This window comes from Mya arenaria, chromosome 10 (genome assembly GCF_026914265.1).
Source record: "Mya arenaria isolate MELC-2E11 chromosome 10, ASM2691426v1".
Lineage (NCBI taxonomy): Eukaryota > Metazoa > Mollusca > Bivalvia > Myida > Myidae > Mya > Mya arenaria.
In genome coordinates, this window is record NC_069131.1 from 74,121,202 (window position 1) to 74,141,159 (window position 19,958).

General features: G+C 36.3%; 2 protein-coding genes and 1 pseudogene across 5 annotated transcripts in view; 1 reads left to right on the forward strand and 2 right to left on the reverse strand.

Moving 5' to 3' along the window:
• The window catches only part of LOC128206254 (solute carrier organic anion transporter family member 4C1-like), a 34,081-nt gene extending 22,314 nt beyond the window's left edge, over positions 1-11,767 (reverse strand). The window contains exon 1 of one of the 3 annotated variants that reach the window (XM_052908607.1): positions 11,492-11,767. Coding sequence is in view for 1 of the 3 variants with exons in the window: in XM_052908606.1 (XP_052764566.1) it covers positions 4,275-4,280 (6 nt within the window). In the remaining 2 variants the exon portion in view is untranslated. Of the gene's footprint in view, positions 1-4,274; positions 4,434-8,708; positions 8,795-11,491 lie in introns of those variants that run through there. The other 2 variants (XM_052908608.1, XM_052908606.1) reach the window with 2 other exon arrangements.
• Positions 7,293-8,050, forward strand: LOC128205025 (uncharacterized; annotated as a pseudogene).
• Positions 11,768-13,222: 1,455 nt separating the features above from the next.
• LOC128205214 (uncharacterized) lies at positions 13,223-19,957 on the reverse strand. Of its 2 annotated transcripts, none has more exons than XM_052906714.1 (6): positions 19,920-19,957; positions 18,043-18,192; positions 17,230-17,680; positions 15,804-16,371; positions 14,885-15,463; positions 13,223-14,669 (listed from the first exon to the last, which is right to left on the reverse strand). In XM_052906714.1, exons 2-6 carry the CDS (start codon positions 18,188-18,190, stop codon positions 14,616-14,618), a joined length of 1,800 nt encoding a protein of 599 aa, XP_052762674.1. In that variant the 5' UTR covers positions 18,191-18,192; positions 19,920-19,957; the 3' UTR covers positions 13,223-14,615. The 2 variants fall into 2 exon arrangements, with proteins under 2 accessions (XP_052762674.1, XP_052762673.1); XM_052906713.1 differs by lacking the exon at positions 19,920-19,957 and adding an exon at positions 18,478-18,644.
• Between the last annotated feature and the right edge of the window lies 1 nt (position 19,958).

Below are 19,958 nucleotides of genomic sequence, written 5' to 3' on the forward strand. Positions count from 1 at the left end.
TCATTTTAGTGTGTCAACTGTCTGTTACGCGATTCAAAACAGTTTATCTAACCCCCGGACAGGCCTGAGAATAATCATTATTTGGACTTCAACAGCCACAAGGGTCGCTCTAAGGTCATACAAATTTAACGAGTTAAAGAAAGATTTGATAGTGCACTATAATCCACGTATTTCACACAAGGGGAATAACAGAGCGTCGAGGACGAATGCCATCGATCGTCTATAGTTGTTGTTGTTGCTGTTATTTTTTCAGTCGAAAACTTAAAGCATACTAAAACTCGACAGTCTGAGTTATGGGCCAGGGACGGGTTCAGGATACTGAGTTAGAGGGGGCGCGGTTTAGGAGCGCAACTAAGGAAGTACGCCCCCTTACCTAAAAACACAGGGTTTAATGAGTGAATAAGAGCGTAATGTCATCCACAAGGAAACTTTGAGCCATTTTAATTTGAAATAGTGCATTCAAGTGAACTATTTTCATATTGTTTCTCAGATATTGACATAAAAAAACTTGGAAAAATTTAGAGGGGGCGCGCGCCGGGTGCACCCCCGTCTAAATCCCATAGTGTGGGCCTTGCTATGCAAGTGCGTTTGTCTCTGGCAACACGTGTACCAAGTTTCATTTAAATGTCTTGAAACGCGTGATATATTTCATAGGTTTGCAATGTTGTGATAGTCTTTCACAATGTGTGAAAAAGTTAACACCACGCATCTCATTTCACGAAACAATCTCGACTATGATTTATTCGTGTGTTTTTTCGTTTAAACAAAAACGAGGTAAAGTTACATGGACGAACCCATTAGTTTGGTATATGTTTTTAACATTTATTGAAATAAACCTAAAAGCAGGAACAAAGCGATTCATATGATATTATAGATGCATAAAAAATATAATACAAAGAAGATGTATTCAATCCCGGTCCTTAGAAAAGCTCTCAACATGACAAACAAAATGTAATGTCTTCTTTATATCAAAAAGAATGAATATTGATATGCATCACTCATGTCACATTTCTTAACAATGCAAAAGACATTACAAAAAAGTGGTTGTTTATAATGCAACGTTAATATGATTTATGCTGTTATAACTTAACATGGAGTATTATCGCATTGCCAAAATATTTAAAACCGAACAAGGAGTAAGACATGACTGCATGATTAGTCAGTTTTAAGGAGTTCCATCATTCATTTCGGCAATTAATCCATCATAAATGCATATCGATGTCCTGTGGCTATAAATATCTACTACGAAAGCTCAGGAGTGCCGTTTCTCATTATTCAAACATTGCAATAGGTCGAATGGCAACTATCACGGAAAACTCAGTAAAAATAGAGTTAACTTTCATAGAAATAGCCAATTGTGATCACACTGTAGAACATTGAGAGAATTTCATTGCACAAAAGTATTCATTCGAAAAAGCAAAACAAATACCGCCACGGAAAACGCTAAATACAGCCACGAAAAAAAAAGTGGACACGAAAAATACCAAATTCGGACACGGAAAAAAAACAAATATCGCCATGGAAAACACCAAATATCACAACGAAAACCACCAAATACCATCACGGTAAAAAATAACTATTCCTGACTGTGCATCCAAAATGAGCCTATATTCTCACACAGGGCTGACACGGGGATTTATTCGAGCAGCTCTTGCTCAATCTGCAATGTCTAGTATGGAGAAGATGGTAATGAAACCAATTTCTGGTAAAGTAGGTGTTCAGACGGATGTGAAAATTAAGCCGACCACTCAAGCTGTGGAACATTGTAGGAAAGGTCGAAACTAAATTAGATCCTGAAAAAAGAACTGAAAAAAAAGTCTGCGGAAAGAATACGAATTCTATTGTTATTAAATTATTTTATTTTTTTCACTACGACATAACTGATAACGACGGGTATTTTCCCCAGTCACACATTCCTCTGCAATATGACAGATCTGCGGTGTAATAATTCAATTAAGCTACATATTAATAAAACAACTAAAATATGTTTCACCGATTCAGTCTGGGTATACCACGTGATAAATTGCGTCATAAATGCTACGTCGGAAGGCAATATTTGCTTCGAATAAAGACTTTAAACAAAGATAACTTCACTATTTCTTCACCATTTTAAATGAAACATAGCGCAGTCTACGCCGCTTATGGAGCCCCGCCTACGGTCTTTTACCAGAGTTTGATTGAGAGTTTAGATTCATAAAACACTTCGACAAACCTTTCCACAATACGGCCGTCTGACGGAGCACTGTCCAAACATTATTTTGGAAACAGGTTTGTCGAAGTGTTTGATGAAACTAGTGACATTATCACACTTCAGTAATAAAACGAAGGCGGGGCCTTTTAAGCGGCATAGACTGCCCTTTGTTTTATTTAAAATAGTGTAGTATAAGAAAAGTTATCTTTGCCGTCCGTCGTAGCATATATGACGTTATTTACCACGTGGTATACACACACTGAGATTTACAGTCTTCGAACGAGCCAATGTTTGTGTTAATATATGCATACCAGTGATTATAAGACTGCTGACAAAAGATCAGATCGCAGATTTTCATATTTCCGTTCGAAAGTTAATGTTTTATGGCTAAAACCGTTACTAACGGTTTAAGAAAATTCAAAACAAAACATTTTTTACCTTAAATATGAAAATCTGCAATCTTTTGTCAGCAGTCTTATATCACTGGTGTCCATGCATTTACGCATAAATTGGCTAGTTCCAAGACAAATAAAAAAAAATGTCAAAACGTTTAATCTGTGAGAGTGCAGCTTTAAAGAGGACTGAAAGAGAACTGGTTAATGGGGCTACTTTGTTTGTATGTTATGTCGATTTCTAATGACGATTTGTTTTGTTTTATTGAGTGAAGTACATGCAGAAGATCTACCAAAGCCGGTTTTTTCATCCAGTCGTTAAAAATTTGGCGGGGGTTTTACCAGCAGATCGTCCCCGCAGGGCGGAGAATTTGCCCGGCTTGGCTGTACCGAAAGTCAAAGTCCCCGCTATTCCCCGGACCTGGGGGCCGTTGTTACAAATGACTAGTGCATTATGAAAACAATTTGATACGAGTATCCGGATAGTATTCGAATACTTGATACGAATATCCGGATACCGATTTGGTATCCGGTTTCCATCCCTAGTAAAAAAGGATCATTTAAAACATCAAATAGTTGCCGAAATATTTTCTAATTTTGCTAATATCTAAACTGATATCCTGTAAACTAACTTTGACAAAACATAGATTATGTCATAACCCAACTCGGTTAAACGTTGAAAGTTTATAAAGGTGGATATTAGTTTGTGGCGTTGTGACTTTAACTCAATACATTTGATGAATAGTTGAGTGTATGGTTCCTGCTAGCCGGTAGTTCAGGGGCGTTATACTGCCGAAATGAGGTAGTTATTTAAAACATGAAACTGATTTAAAGTCGAGTTCATCTCAGATTGTAAACCAGATTGAATCGCCTCACTAGAAACAATGAGGAAAACTTGACATTAGTATCATCTTGAGGGCTGAACGATACATAAACTTGAAACATCTCATCCCGATACTTGATGCCATTAACAAGTCGAAATCCGGCGTTTCTATATTGAATGTTCATGATATACTTACTAAACAGTATATACTTATATGTTAATTGTATACAATCTGACATACAATATAAGAAAGTCGTCACCTTAGAGCAAGAACTCAATTAGTGCATATATAAATAGGTGCGGATATTGAGTTCTTGCAATAAGGTAACGAGCTGTTATATACAAATTTACAACACTAAACCGACACTTTTGTCCGTCTGTCTGATTGATTGTACGGAAAAAATAAGAAATGAAAACGAATAATTCTCAATCATAATTTAAAATCAATCGTTTTCAAAAGCTGTTGGAAGTATGAATCATCTTGTTCTGTTCAGTATAATACTTCCTGGGCTGAGCTCCACAGATAGCCAGATACACTGTTTATAAAGTGTGGAGTGTTTAAAGGCGATTGCCTCATTGTTATTGTCTAAAATGTGCAAGTTGAAGCATTTTGGGGCGTAAAGTAAGAATATCATCTCATAATTTACACCTGCGATTTGCAAACCGCGACTATAAATGAGTTATGCTGGATACTGGCAGAGTGCATGCATCGAATTAAAAATCTTCCTTAAATAAACTTGAATGTTATAACTGACTGGCAAAGCGGAACATTTTAAAATGGCTACGTACAACCTCTGATGCATATATACACTGACACTGTAAACATGAAAATATGCAGCAAAATATCTAAAATATTGAAGAAACTAACCTTCATCGTGGCAGTTATTCCGAGGATTTGAAAATCCCCAGCCTATCCTAGCAGTGCCAAAGGCAAAAGACTTTTTCCAATATTCTATAATCATACGAGGAAGCGACAACACCCTTACTACATGTTCACACACGGTTGACAGTGTGTAGTCGATATACTGTATAGCGACCAGGCGAAGTATGGTTTCGCTTCTTTAAACATTTTATAGTGTATTGGTATTTGAGTTTAACTTTAAAGTGACTGAATCATTCACGTGAGTAAGTTGTTCAGTATTGTTTGCGCAAAAGTCGATATAAAGCGACCATGGTTATTCTACTTTAAACATTTTATAAGTGTATTGGAAATTTTAAATTTAATTGGTGATCTTTAAACAAAGCAGCGTTCGTGCGATATCTAGTTATCCACGTTATAATGTATTTAGGTCATAGATGTATTTATTTTTCAAGCGAATGACTCACTTAGCTACATGTTCTCAAAACGTTGAGACAATATTGCCGATTTAGCAATGGAAGCGATTTCTTTTAATAGTGTAATGGTATTAAAGGTGTTCAATCAAAGTCAAAATGTATTAAATGTCACTGCCACCAGTCTGGTATTTCGGTACACATGCCCTGAGTCGAGAATGGTATTGTCGATATCATATAGTGTGACTTTGATACGCTTTATTACCCTGTAGTTCATCTTTAAAGCCACTGAATAAAAAAAATCAGCTTTAACATGTCTATTTTTGCACATTTAAATGAATTTGAAATATTTAATAGTCATTTTTGGCCAACTTGTTTTCACCACTTTTAAACGAATGGCTTACCGCCTTAAAGGGACTCACTCTGTTTTGTGAAATGCACTTCTTTTTTATGACGAAATAAAGTGTTGCAAATCATTAGAAGTGTTGAAACTAAGACACTGACAGCTGGAGCACTTCAACAAATGGTGATTTGTGCTTAAACATATTGTCTTTGAAGTCCACGATTTTGAATTGCGTTAAAAACGCTTCTCAACAAAAGGCTTTAAAATGTTTAATTATTGTTCAGCTACAGTTAAAGCTGCTCTCTCACAGACTGAACGTTTTGACAACTTTTTCAAGTCAGTATATTTTGTCTTGGAACGAGCCAATTTTTGCGAAAATTCATGGAAAAAAGTTAAATAAGACTGCTGACAAAAAAATAGATCGCAGATATTTGTATTTAGGTTCCGAAAAAGATGTTTTATGCATTTTGTTAGACCATAAAACATTAATTTCGAACGGAAATATGAAAATCTACGATCTGATTTTTTGTCAGCAATCTTATATTATTGATTTGAAGATATTTACACAAACATTTGCTCTTTCGAAGACAAAAAAATAAAAAAAAGTTGTAAAAATGGTAAATCTGTGAGAGTGCAGCTTGAAGGTAAGAGTCCTTGTGGGCGAGCAGTTTTGTTGTCAGTTTTCTATTTTCTAACTGTGAAAATTATTAGTGTTTTCAGATGAATAAATGTAAAACATAATCCTTAAACATAACCGACATGTTGTCAAGACTAATCAGCGTCCAGTTTAGGCGGGGCTTATCATTTGCCCGTTGCTATTCGCCATGACCTCCGACAATCTGCACATACCAACAGTAGTGTAATTATTCTGTTTTCTATATATTAAACACAAAATATTGTGTTGTTTTTTTAACTGAGAGATAGTTAAGACAAGGAAATTTATAACACTGACATTTGCCCTTATGGCTGCTCAAATTATGCAAAAAAGGAATTTGTTTGATTACAAAGTGACCTTTCGGAAGACTATTTCAACCCTCCAAATTCTTAATGTGACCGTAAATATGATAATATACGTATCTTTTTCGTTAGTCAAAAAACAAGAAATATCATTATGAGTATTAGTGTATAATATTGCCGACATCTCGCCATTTATTTTGATTTTGATTTTTTTCTCCCTCTTGTGCGTAAAGTTTTAAATCCGAAGCATATACATTTGCTTTTAAGTTTGATTGGTCAAACGGTTAGTGAAAAAGACAATTCAGTTAATTTCGGTTACATTTTTTTTTATTAAATTTAAAAAGATCAAATATCATATAGCTAAAGGTCACAAAACGTATATACGTACAGATAAAACAAAATCATCTTCGTAAATGACGCAAATCAATGTATACCTAAATTTATGTTCCTTGTAGGAACAGTTTCGCATTTCATTTAATACGAATATTTATTCATTGAAAGAAACATTACGGTAGTTATATCAATAATAATAATAATAATAATAGTTCACTAAACTTGTATAAAAGGTGATGTTTAATGGAGAAAGGAAGAAAAACAGCAAAATCCATTTGATCTAAACAAAAGTCATTTTTGTTGACTTTCGTAAAGGAAATTAATTATTATACATGTTTTTCCCCTAAATTTTGAGGTTTACAATAGTGTAAATTGTTTCTACTGAAACAAAATTCCGATATTTTTTAGAAATTAATTATTTTAAAGTTTAGACATTAAATTATTGCCATCTGAATCAAGCATCGAATTTAATTAATTATAATGATTAATTAATGTTTTACCATGTTCCATGCAATTTTTTATCTGATTGTCAAGTCTAAATTCTGTATAAATATCGTCTGCTTCTGTGTTCATGTCGGAGGGCCCTTACTGAAGAGTCACGTGACAGTGTAGGCGTAGCCTTATCGTAATCGGCGTGGTGTCAATTAACGGTATCCTCTGTACAACGATGGTGAATTTTGAATGCCTTTATAATTGTCTTGATAATTTAACGTTACGGCTAATGACATAGTAAAAATGTAAAACATAGAACCGATTTTTCAGAACTTTGTTCAAGTTCACATCGTTGTGAACGTTACCGTTGTTAACTTTCCAATCTTAACTACTGACTTTGGAAGCGTCGTGGAGTCACTTGTGATTCTTAACTACTGATTATTGAAGCGTCGTGGAGTCACTTGTGATTCTTAACTACTGACTACTACTTAACTACTAGCCCACTACTTCTGCCAGCTGTACAGCATCCACGCGGCGGTCGACGGGTACATGTGTCCCCTGGTGTATGGACTCCTACCAAACAAACAAGAAAGAACCTACATCAAGGACTTCGCTACTGAGAATACCATACCCCTGTCGCCAGACACTGTGATGATGGATTTCGAAACAGCAGCATGGCGTGCGGTCAGGGGTATATTTGATGTTCGTGGGTGTTTCTTCCACTTCACACAGTGTTTGTGGAGGAAAGTTCAATCACTAGGTCTTGTTTGTGAGTTTAGGGACAATTATGAGTAAAGAAGTTAGTGATGCGTGCTTCGGCACTGCCTCTGGTGCCATTGGCGTCCGTAGAAGATGTGTGGTTGGAGGCACTCGAGGATTGTGACGATGACTCAGCGCAAGTGCTAAGGTTCAAGGACTATCTCACAGAACAGTGGGTAGAAAGAGACCGGCAAGCCTTGAACCACTTCAACAACGACGGCCCTAGGACGACAAACCATGTGGAGGGGTGGCACCACAAAATTAACAATCAACTGAAACACTGCCATCCCATCATCTACACCCTCCTAGACATCATCAAGAAGGAACAGGCAGCAAATGAGGCCAAAATATTTCAGCATGCCTACGTTGGTAAACAGCGCCCACGAAAGCGAGTATACCGCCAACTTGAAGAAAGGCTCACCCGCCTTAAGGACCAACTGAGTATGGGTGAGATGGACACTATGTCCTATGTTGATGCTGTCTCACATTTAGTTAAATTACATTGAATGTGCTTTATGTATAAAACTGTATAAATATTAGTAATAATACCTTGGACAATATGTTCGTTACTGACATGTACATATGTATATACTGTTGTTTTATTATTGTGATGTTTTCAGAATGTTTAAAATAGAATAAAAATTAAACATTTTAATGAGTGAAATATTCAATATTTGCTATGTGCTTATATATTGATACCAATGAAATAATATACTAATGTAAAATGTCCATTGTATTGATTGTATTGAGTATTGTTTATTTCCATTTTTGTGACATTGTGATTTAAACTCATTTATTATGCATTCTGATTCAAAAAAATGTTATTACGGTTAAACTGTTTTAAAACTTTTTAAATAAAAAATGGGGCCAGTCTAGCATTTTCACCAAATAGCACTTATCAACTCTATTGTTACCACAAACAATACATCCCCCAACCCCACCTATAATTTCTATAGGAAAAATTATTGGTTGGCAAAGCGGGAACACACCGTTGTGAACACTCGGGTCATATTGTACATCGATTTGAGAATGAGTCGTATCTGGGCAATTAGTTATCCACTGAGTAATAATTGCCATATTTTATGTATACTAGTATATATTACGTACATAATTAAATAAATATCAAATATATATATAATATATTTAGACTTTTTACTAAAATAGAACAATGTCCCACTTATAATTACAGCAAATAAGTCTACTTACACCGCCTAGAAGAATAGCAAATAATTTCCACTCAAGACAACATTAAGAAACACTTACTGCACGTACATCTTACACTAGAATAAGTGTTTCCATACTGAGGTCAAGGAAAATAACATATGTGAGTCATGTTACATGTTCATAATATAGGACAGGGGGTCCGATGAGGTATCGGCACGCCAAACACAGCATAAGTTGTACTTCTGGTCTCAGTGAAGTCAGACATTCATACATAAACATTCTAAACTTTAAGGTTGAACATTCAGAAATAAACCACGACTTGTATAAAAAGCAATGTAAAACGAAAAAGGTCATCTGTAGCATCATATATATATATTTTTGAATCGTATAGTTCTGTTAATATAAAGTTTAAATCTTGAGATAACTTTTAAACTTTACTTCTCGAAGAAGTAGAGTTAGAACCGAAAATCGCGAAAGAACCAGAGCCTGTAGGGTAACGCAAATCTCGCAGGATGTAGAAGAAGAAGAAGAACGTTTATTCATCGAAAAAGTATATACAGATGATGTGTTTGAAATAGGTCAATATGACCCCTGATCAAACATTTCAACAAAATACTATGCAAATAACACAAAGACGAACAGACACATACATGTACATTGCATTTACAAAATGGTTATTTGACTAGTGGCACATTATGGTTTAATTGCCTAACAAATGTGTAATAACTAAGTTACTAGTGAAAATATCACAAAAATAAAAGAGAGTAGAGTTAAGGAACCGAAAGATGTAGAGTAGGAACCGAAAATGTCAAAAGAAGTAGGGTAGGTACCGAAAATGCCGAAAGAAGTAGAGTAGGAACCGAAAAAATCATAAGATGTAGAGTAGGAACCGAAAAAATCGAAAGAAATAGAGTAGGAACCGAAAATGTCGAAAAATGTAGAGTTTAGGAACCGAAAATATCGAAAGATGTAGAGTAGGAACCGAAAATATCGAAAGAAATAGAGTAGGAACCGAAAATATCGAAAGATGTAGAGTCTAGGAACCGAAAATGTCGAAAGATGTAGGGTAGGTACAGAAATTGTCGAAAGATGTAGAGTAGGAACCGAAAATATCGAAAGATGTAGGGTAGGTACCGAAAATATCGAAAGATATAGAGTAGGAACCGAAATAATAGAAAGAAATAGAGTAGGAATTGAAAATGTCGTAAGGAGAAGAGTAGGAACCGAAAAAATCGAAAGAAGAAGAGTAGGTAGGAATTGAAAATCTCGAAAGAAGTAGAGTAGGATCCGAACCTATCGAAAAAAGTAGAGTAGGAACCGAAACTATTGAAAGAAGTAGAGTAGGAACAAAAATATCGAAAGAAGTAGTGTAGGAAAAGAAAAATATGGAAAGAAGTAGGGTAGGAACTGAAAATGTGAAGAAGGGTAGCAACCGAAAATGTCGATAGATGTTAAGTAGGAACCGAAAATATCGATAGTTGTTAAGTAGGAACCGAAAATGTCGAAAAATATGGAGTAGAAATTGAAAATCTCGAAAGAAGTAGAATAAGTAAACCGAAAATATCGAATGAAGTAGAGTAGGAACCGAAAATATCGAAAGAAGTAGAGTAGGAACCAAAAATATCGAAAGAAGTTGAGTTAGAACCGAAAAATCTCGAAAGAAGTAGGGTAAACACTGAAAATGTGAAGTAGGGTAGCAACCGAAAATATCGATAGATGTAAAGTAGGAACCGAAATGTCGATCTATGTAAAGTAGGAACCGAAATGTCGATAGATGTAATTTAAAAGTAGGAACTGAAATGTCGAATGATGTGGAGTAGGAACGGAAAATCTCGAAAGAAGTAGAGTAAGAACCGAATAATCTCTAAGGAAGTAGGATGGGAACCGAAAATCTCGATAAAAGTAGAGTAAAAACCGAAAATCTCGAATGAAGTGTATGAACCAAAACAAGATAGAGAAAAAACCAGCTCTAAAAAGTAGAGAAAAGGCCGAAAATCTAGTGTTGAGACGAACACATGAAGCAATATTTTCTTAATTGTCCATGTACACGTACTCCGATAAATGTAATTATTTTTATGGTAATTGACCGGCCACTTGTCCTATAAATTACGGTCATCATGGTCAACTGGTTATTAAAAACCACGACACATCGATAATAAAATAGCCAACGGGCTTGTTATTAGCTCAATATTATGCACTGTTTTTGTTTTTCAATTGATCGTAAGATTGTTAAGCAATTCCCAATGTAAAAAAAAACAACAACAACAATGATCAACATTAATTAAATCAGACAGGTACATGAAATGTGTTTTCCAACGTACATAGCGGAATAACGTGCTTATTAACGACCGTAACCGTATCTTAGTTATAATTTGTTCATTTATGTATCAAATATTTTTCCGTCTTTCATATTTATTTCTTTGAAAAATCATTTTGCGGAGATATTGGCGAGAGCATAATCAGACTTATTGACTGTTGTAGGGTTAGGTGGACATCGATGCGTTTTTGGTCTAGAACATACATACAACGGATGGGGTCGGGCAGGGGCGAAAACCTGTTTCGAAAAATATTAATTTGTAAACAAAAAATTATGTGAATGGGCGTTTCCAAATAGGATTTCCAGCACAATGATACTTTTAAAACAAACAAATCATAACATATACATTTAGTTCATTAAGTGACTTTAAATATCATGTAATATTTAACGCAAAACAATTATGCACCGCATGCGAGAAAGATGTAATGACTTAAACCACCTGCACGAGTTCTTGTGCACTAGGGTATAGAATACACAGATTTAAAACACATTAAGATGTCACACTTACCTATTTCAACCAGAATTCGTCCGGAAAATCCCTCAAACTGTAGTTTTGTCATGTAAGTCACAAAAATATGGTCCTGGCTGCAACCTCTTGAAGAGGTACTTTTATTGACCTTTAAACACGAACATTAAGAGCCACTTTGAGACAAGTATGTACTTACATATAATAAATCATTAGCGTTTATTTATAGAGCCTTGTTTTCTTATATTACTTTTTCATTAAGTTTGAGTTAAACATCTGCTATCCAAATATCGAACGAGTCAGTTTAAGCCCTGGGCAAGTTTTCAATTAAAATGTCCGATTATTTTGAGGTTTTAGTTAATTTAGTCGTATAAATGCAAACGTGTGTGAGGTTAAACCTAAATCATATGGTGGCTTATTTCTGCCATTTCGTATGTTCGCCAATACGACAATACGCTTAGTGGCGGAACAAAAACAATAGGAAAATATATTATATATAAAATACTGTTTATTTCTTTAAATGTCAACATTTTGACTAATCGTTTACAATATGTATAACAACACAGACATACGAGAAACACTATTTGAACAAATAAAAAAAGCCATGTTGTACTTGGTAAACATGTATGCGGTGAAATTCAATGAACAAGAATTTAACTTGTTGTGGTATTAATGTACAATACACCGGATAATTTCTTATTTTGCACCCCCCCCCCCCCCCTCCCCGTGAGCGATTATCAACACGCCACACTTTTGTTCAGCCATTTGGTTGGCAATCGGATCATCTTGGCAATTTTCTTTCCTTACTCTCGGGACTCTCATTTATGTATACAATAATACACTTCACTGGCAATACAACAAGTAATACAAAATGCACGTTAAAACACTACAAATGATTTATACTATTATTTAAAAGTTCACGAACTACTTTTATTGGTGTACCGGCATACGTCCGAGGTTGTTTTCAATAGAAAAGACCGAGGTGTTACGAATGGCCATTTGGCTTATTTTCATATTGCTGTATTAGCATTTTGTTCGTAATTTCGAAATGGCAGATATCAGCCACCGTAAATCATGCTTAACATTGAAAGATAAATTAGTTTGTGTTTTCTGTTTTTGTTTTAAGAGTTTTATATAGTGTGCGTAAAAGCAATAAGCCCCATAAGAAGAATGCAACAATGTAAACAACAGATACACCGTCTCATATAGTTGCCACTATATCCGTTTTTCTACCGTCCGTACGTCCGTCCGTCCGTCCCGCTATTGTGGTCTCTTGATATAGCCATCTAACTGACGAATGTTAACTTGTTATTGCAACATTATTACCACACTCGCTGGCATGATGCTACATAGTCTGGCCGTATGCTAAAGTCTTTGGAGGAAACCCATTTGTCGAGCCTGGTGATCATATACCAAACTCACATACGAATCCGAGACGACCTTGTTAGAAACGTGTTCACTTACCGCTGTGTAACCTTCAAGGTCACTGTCATACTTAGTTATTTCAAACGCTACGAACGTTCTACGATGTCTATTTGTTGCCTTTTCAATGCCTTTGAATTTGAGTGTATTATACTTACAAGTAGAATCATCGCCATGGGCAAAAAGTTAATATATGTTTTCTGCACTCTTCCATTTCAAGGTCAATGTCACAGACAATGTCATGGTGAAGGTCACGCACCTGGGTTTCACGTGCTCCCCACAACCGTTCATGATACTTGTTCGTGTAAGTGTATTGGGGAATGAAATACCAGGAAGAACAACAGGAAGAAGCTGACTCAACATTTATTTCAATTCGACGATAAACATGAGTCTGCATAATCAAGATAAAGTATCGCATGAGAGGTCTACAGGGCCTGTAATCATGAAGCATCTTATGTCATTTCCTAGCTAAATCGACTTTCTAAATATTCTAAGAGTCGAATTAAAAGAAATATATACGCGTTTTCTAAATATAAAGATGTACATGTATTTACAATAAAGTTAAGGAAAATAAAGTATTTCAGATTTTTTTAAGTGACTATATCATGTGTCCGATGAGATACATATTCATGTATAAGCAACGTGTCTTAAAAAGCTGCACTCTCACAGATTTACCGGTTTTCCAACTTTTTTTTTTTTTTGTCTTGGAATAAGAAAGTTTTTGCGTAAATATCTGCTAACCAGTGATGAAAGACTGCTGACAAAAGATCAGATCGCAGATCTTCATGTTTTCATTCCAAATTTAATGTTTTATGGCTTAAACCGTTACTAACGGTTTAAGAAAAATGCATAAAACATCAATTTTGGGATAGAAATATGTAAAGTTGTCAAAACGTTCAATCTGTGAGAGTGCAGCTTTAAGTTATGGAAATTACTTAAGATGCTGAATGAAAACCGGCCGCACTGGTCTGATGCTAAAGTGCCAAACCTGCCAAAAGGTTATTTGAGTTATCTGCTCTTTGCTACCATGCCTACCATGAAGATCTGCCAGATTGACCCATGGCAAATATTCAAATATTTTAAGCGCCCTTTTTTCAAAATACCACTTGTGTGGGTAAATTCATTTTAACACCCAATATCTCTCACATGCACGTAGTTTAAATACGCCAGCGTATTTTTGTCAAACATAGAATAAAACAAACAAAAATGTTTCATTGCAAAATATGCATATTAATGCCAAGGTCATTACTATGAAATAGTTATTAATAAAGGGTCACCAGAGAATGACAGAGATGCATCGGCAATATGAAATACTTGGATACATGTCCGTTTTGAAACTAAACAGCATGATACAATGTACATAATAGTTGTATCGCTCTATAGCAATGGTTAATGCCCCTGTAATTCTAAGACTATTTTTAAACGAAAAAACAAACAAATTAGCAGCAGCTAATGGTGATACAGGTGGAATTACTCAAAGCCCGTCCTCGGATGCTCAAAGCCGTATTACGTTAAACACTTAAATCATTTCCTATATACACGAAACCTTGGTCATACTAGCAAATAGTAACAAGACTCAGTGAAACAGTTTTGCTTGACGTGTTACACTGCAAATATATATTCTTATATGGAAAATCATTTGCAGGAAAAATTCTATATAGTTCGACGTCTGAAGTTGGAAAACTCAATCAAGTATTTCGTTTGCCTGCCAAAGTTTAGGTGAAGGTCATCGACAGCTGATGTTCTAAGTCAATGCCATTGACCGCTGAATGGTTGGCAGGGCCCCATTCACTTGTGGCTGAAAAAATCATGAACAAAGAGTAGTTGACGTATATTGTTATACTTACGCTTATATATAGTACTCAGTTTCAATAAAAACTTCTCAAATCTTTGAAGAAAACTGTTGACCTGAATAATTGCAATTCCCACCGTCGATAATTCAGGTTGAGTCAACCCAGTGTATGTTGAGTTTAAGACTTAGAAGTACATTCCGTTTGTGTTTAGTGTACTCACGCCATGTGCGGAATCGTAAGCCTCAATGCAGGAGTTTATTTCCGGCGGAAGTCGGGATTTATTCGGCTGGTAAGGAAAACCACTGCTTGCATGGGGCTGAGTATCATTCTTTGGGGAAGTTCGAATCGGCGGAGTGTTCTCTCTCGGGGGCGTTTGAGGTTTTGCGAACGTTGGTGTGCGCTCCTCTTTATATGGGCTCGGCTGTTTCCGGGCAGGCGCCGCGACAATTGGAACTACTGCTGGTATAATGGACGGCGACGGTGTCCTTTGTCTTGGAGATGGCGTCGGCTGCTTAGGAGTTGGTGTTCTTTGTTTGGGTTTACTCTGAACTGGCGTCTTCGATTTAGACGTTCTCGCTGCGGCCGTCACTGGAGCAACTATAATCATTTCCGGTGAAGGTGTCCAACGCGAGTCGGCGTTCGATTTAACTGGGGTTGGACTTGGCTGTTTACGGTTGGCTTTTGGTGATGGTGTTCTGTTTTTATATTTAGGAGACGGAGACCGTCTATAGGCTGCCGCTGCCACCACGAAAGGAGCTATTTCTGGTGATGGCGTTCTTCTAGGCGGTGGACGGCTGACCTTAAAGATGGAAACGAAAAATATGATAGTAGCATAAGTATTTCGGTACCTGTGTTATATGTTTCCAACCAACAAAGGATTAAATCATGCTTATATTAGAAGGTAACAAAGCATGCTTTGCTTAAAGTTCGCTTGGGACCTTATGGCATTCTTAGGATATAGCAATCGGTTCGAAACATATTACACATTTATCGAAATGAAAGCAATATTTATTAAACTATACAACTTTTTCCCGTAATCTACGTTTCTTCACTGATGCTTTTTTCATTCAATTTGACACTAGAACTAGAAAAAAGATGATCTAGAAATATATTATTAATTAGAATAAAGAACTACATACTGGTGATTCCCGGTGTACGCGTCCGTAGTCTGGCGTCGGGTGGCGGCTATACGCCGTGGTAGCCGGAGCGAATATTATCGGCGATGTCTGCGTGTTAACCATTCTCTGGCTGGGCTTATCGTATTGAGTTCCTTGGACGCTTGTCTTAACGGGTGTCTCAGACGCTTGCACGCCTTCGGAACGCGTTTTTACTTTCTTCGCGGACATCGGCGCCGCCATCACAAGCGGCACGGCATGAGGGTGTGGGGACGGCGTGTTTGTCTGTATGGCCACCGCCTTCGTAGGTCGTCCCTCATATTGAGTACCGAAAACCCGCGTTTTAGCGGATTCTGACTGCGTCTGAGCTGACTTCTTGTTCACAGATTGAGTCTGTGTGGAACCGGTCTTGGAACCGGAAAGCTGCATCTGCGTTCCGGTCGTAGCATACGTCCTTGGTCCGGCTTTTAAGGGAACCACAGCAGCCACCGCTTTGGTTGGCTTAGATTCAACTGGCTTCTTCTTTTCTTCTGTCTTGGGTTTTTCTTCTCTCTTTGGTTTTTCTTCAGGTTGATATTTTGACTCGTTGTCTCTGCAAAAGTAATGTATGCGATACATAACGTCACGCCCTTTATTAGAGTACTAGGTACGATACATAACGTCGCGCCCTTTATTAGAGTACTAGGTACGATACATAACGTCGCGCCCTTCATTAGAGTACTAGGTACGATACATAACGTCGCGCCCTTTATTAGAGTACTAGGTACGATACTAGGTACGATACATTACGTCACGCCCTTTATTAGAGTACTAGGTACGATACATTACGTCACGCCCTTTATTAGAGTACTAGGTACGATACATTACGTCACGCCCTTTATTAGAGTACTAGGTACGATACATAACGTCGCGCCCTTTATTAGAGTACTAGGTACGATACATAACGTCACGCCCTTTATTGGATTACCTTTATTAGAGTACTAGGTACGATACATAACGTCACGCCCTTTATTAGAGTACTAGGTACGATACATAACATCGCGCTCTTTATTAGAGTACTAGGTACGATACATAACGTCACGCTCTTTATTAGAGTACTAGGTACGATACATAACATCACGCTCTTTAGGTACGAAATATTCTAAAGCTGATCGACAGGAACATGATTTGTATAAATATCGCAAAAAGATAAAACAACAAAAGAAAAACAGAAGGCTACCAATTCTTGAAAATACGTATTAAGTCGACATGCATGTCTTAACAGCGTTCATTTGAACTACTGTTACAATACTTTCATTAGTATCTATTACGAGTTTGTATAATGAAGAAATGTTTGAATTATGCCGAAAACGATCGTGGTGTTCATGAGCGCAAAAAGTATATCTATCAATCTAATCATAATGGTATATTTTTTAAGATTTAAAGAGAATGGCAATGTGTCAATACTAACCCCTTCGTCGAGATGGGATCATTAATTTCACCAAAGTGGAAGTGCCTATATCCCGCATAATTATCTTTCGTCAATTCGTACTTCTGTGAGGTCGGGTTATAATCCATATTCGTATCCGTACGGTTATCTCTCCCCTGTAGGGGGTCAGAGTTGTACCCACGAGACTCATACACCGTGTTATTATAAGCCTCGTATTGATATTTACGGACCTTGTATTCCGGTCCCATATCGCCTGTCTTTATATCCGGCCCCTTGGGCACTGAGTAGCACGTGTACGTTGTTCTTGGGATTCTTTTCTTTGGCCTGGGCTCCGGGGGAGTGGGTGGGGGTCTCAGTGTGCGTTCTCTCTGTTTTTCGCCGTAGATCCCTATAAACGTGGGCTTGTAGGACTTGTATTCATACTTGTACTCTTTGGGTTTCTGGTCGGCCGGTGGATGGTACTTGTACTGTTCTGAAAGATGAAATTTTTGCGATTAAATTTGAATAACGAAACTATAGTATACTGATAATGGATATCGACGTCAGTGCTCCAGCTAGGTCTGAACAACAACAACAACAACAACAACAACAACAACAACAGCAACAACAACAACATCATCATCATCATCATCATCATCATCATCAATAACAACAACAACAACATCATCATCATCATCATCATCATCATCAACAACAACAACAACACCATCATCATCATCATCATCATCATCATCATCATCATCATTATTGCCTTTAAGTTGTTCTAAAATGTTCACGCATGTACTTTTTCTTGATATTGTCAATTTGAAGAAAAATAATAATTTAATATCTCACCGTTATTTCTGACCATATCATTGTGTTGCGACTTGTATCCCGTGTATGTGTGGGTACCGGTGTCCGACTTATAAGTCTTTGGTTTGTACTCCGAAACCTTCCGACTGGGACCTAATGTCGAGGGTCCCGGGCTGCCGACTTTTACCATAGCTTGAGATGAAAATAAATACAAGTTTAAAATGTGATATATTTATTACATAAGCAAGATAACACCATAAAGGTGGAACACTTTACTTGGTTTATTGGGAAAGGCGTCCATTGTGTGTTCGGCTCCCAACAGGACAAGACTGTCGCCTTATTTGATCAGATAACTAAAATGCAAAATCTGCCCTTCCAGTGATTTAAAAAAATGACAAAATTCAAATTATTTTCAAATATTTCAAGAAATATTTAGTAATAAATGGAGATTTTACAATAAATGAATGTTATACTCACAGAATATATATATATATAAAACTATCCAACAACTGGCGGAATTTCTGACAATGACTCTGTCTCTCTTAAGTTTTATATTTAAGTATTGCAATTGAGATGATGTTAAATAGAAAAATTAAATTGAGTCTATTTTGACGACAAAAAGCCCAAACACAGACTTCTCATTGATTCACGTCATACGGCCGATTTCTTTTCAATTCAATTTCAATCACGTTTTCAATCATATATCTTATTGATTATACGAAGTATTTCATCTATTAATGACAATTTCATTTGAATGTACCTCATAGAGAGCGCTCAAAAGATCTCGGATGTATAATTGTATAGAAATGGTAAAAGGATGTTTGAATTGCCGGATGTGCCATTTGACACTGGAATATGACATGATTCGAAACTATAAAAGCAATACGTCTTACGTGAAAGAAGTACATGATCTTTCTTGCATGTTAATGCTTCTGTACTATAGCGTATATTTAGGATAGGATTTTAATACGAATGGTAAAAGATGTGTCATTACATTGCGTCATGAACAGAACAGATTTATTACTCGTAAACTTCATTTGCGGTTTTAGACGGGGGCGCACCCGGCGCGCGCCCCCCCTCTAAAACTGTCCACGTTTATCTTTGATATCAATATGGGAGAGAAAAGGGTAATAAACATGCTCTAAACGCACATTTTTTTACTACAAATTATTACAATGATCTTGAGGAAGTTACCTCAAACCCTGATGCAAATAGTTTACGCCATATATATATTTATTTATTTATCTTTTTTTTTTTTTTTTTTTTTTTGGGGGGGGGGGCGGCATATAAGCATATCAACATTTCAACTATGATACCATGCAGTGAGCGACTTGTATTATTGACATATAAATGACTAACTGTAAATATAGATCTGTTTAAATTCATCAAAGTTAGTACATGTACAATACTATATTTTACTTCATATACATATACGAGTACATGTTGGAACAACCATTTTTAACATATGACTTATTAACATGACACATATAAAAAATATCTAAACATGAGAATTAAATATGAATTAAATATTCTAAATGTAAATGTGAAAAAAACTACGATCTGATATGGTCATGCAATAGATACCGGTATTCTTCATATTACTGATATCAGTTTTTGTCATTTATTTCTTTTATATCATGTTTTTAAAATTCATTTGCATCCGAGTTTTTGACTGATGAAGATGGCGCTAACAGCAGTTTTGTTTAGAAATATTTCGTCCCGTACAGCTTAATGATTCACAGTGTATGTTGTTTATTTATGATAAGAAATATGCAATTGAAAGAGTAATTCGATCACACAGTGTATTAACAGTTACACTAAACAATATATTTCGTATATAGTATTATAAGTATACTCATCATAAATCTGCGAGCGATGCATTCAGCAAAATACAAATAAAAAGGCTATAGTATTAGTACCGTGTTTTGACCCGGAGATCGCATTCGGCTGCGCCTCGT

Bases quoted from the DNA above. Each gene is read 5' to 3' on its own strand.
- LOC128205214 (XM_052906714.1), bottom strand. From the start codon at position 18,190: ATGGTAAAAGTCGGCAGCCCGGGACCCTCGACATTAGGTCCCAGTCGG. The intron at 15,464-15,803 runs GTATGTAGTTCT...TCCATCTTTAAG, and splicing joins GCGTACACCGGGAATCACCA to GTCAGCCGTCCACCGCCTAG. The intron at 14,670-14,884 runs GTGAGTACACTA...TGATTTTTTCAG, and splicing joins CTTACGATTCCGCACATGGC to CCACAAGTGAATGGGGCCCT.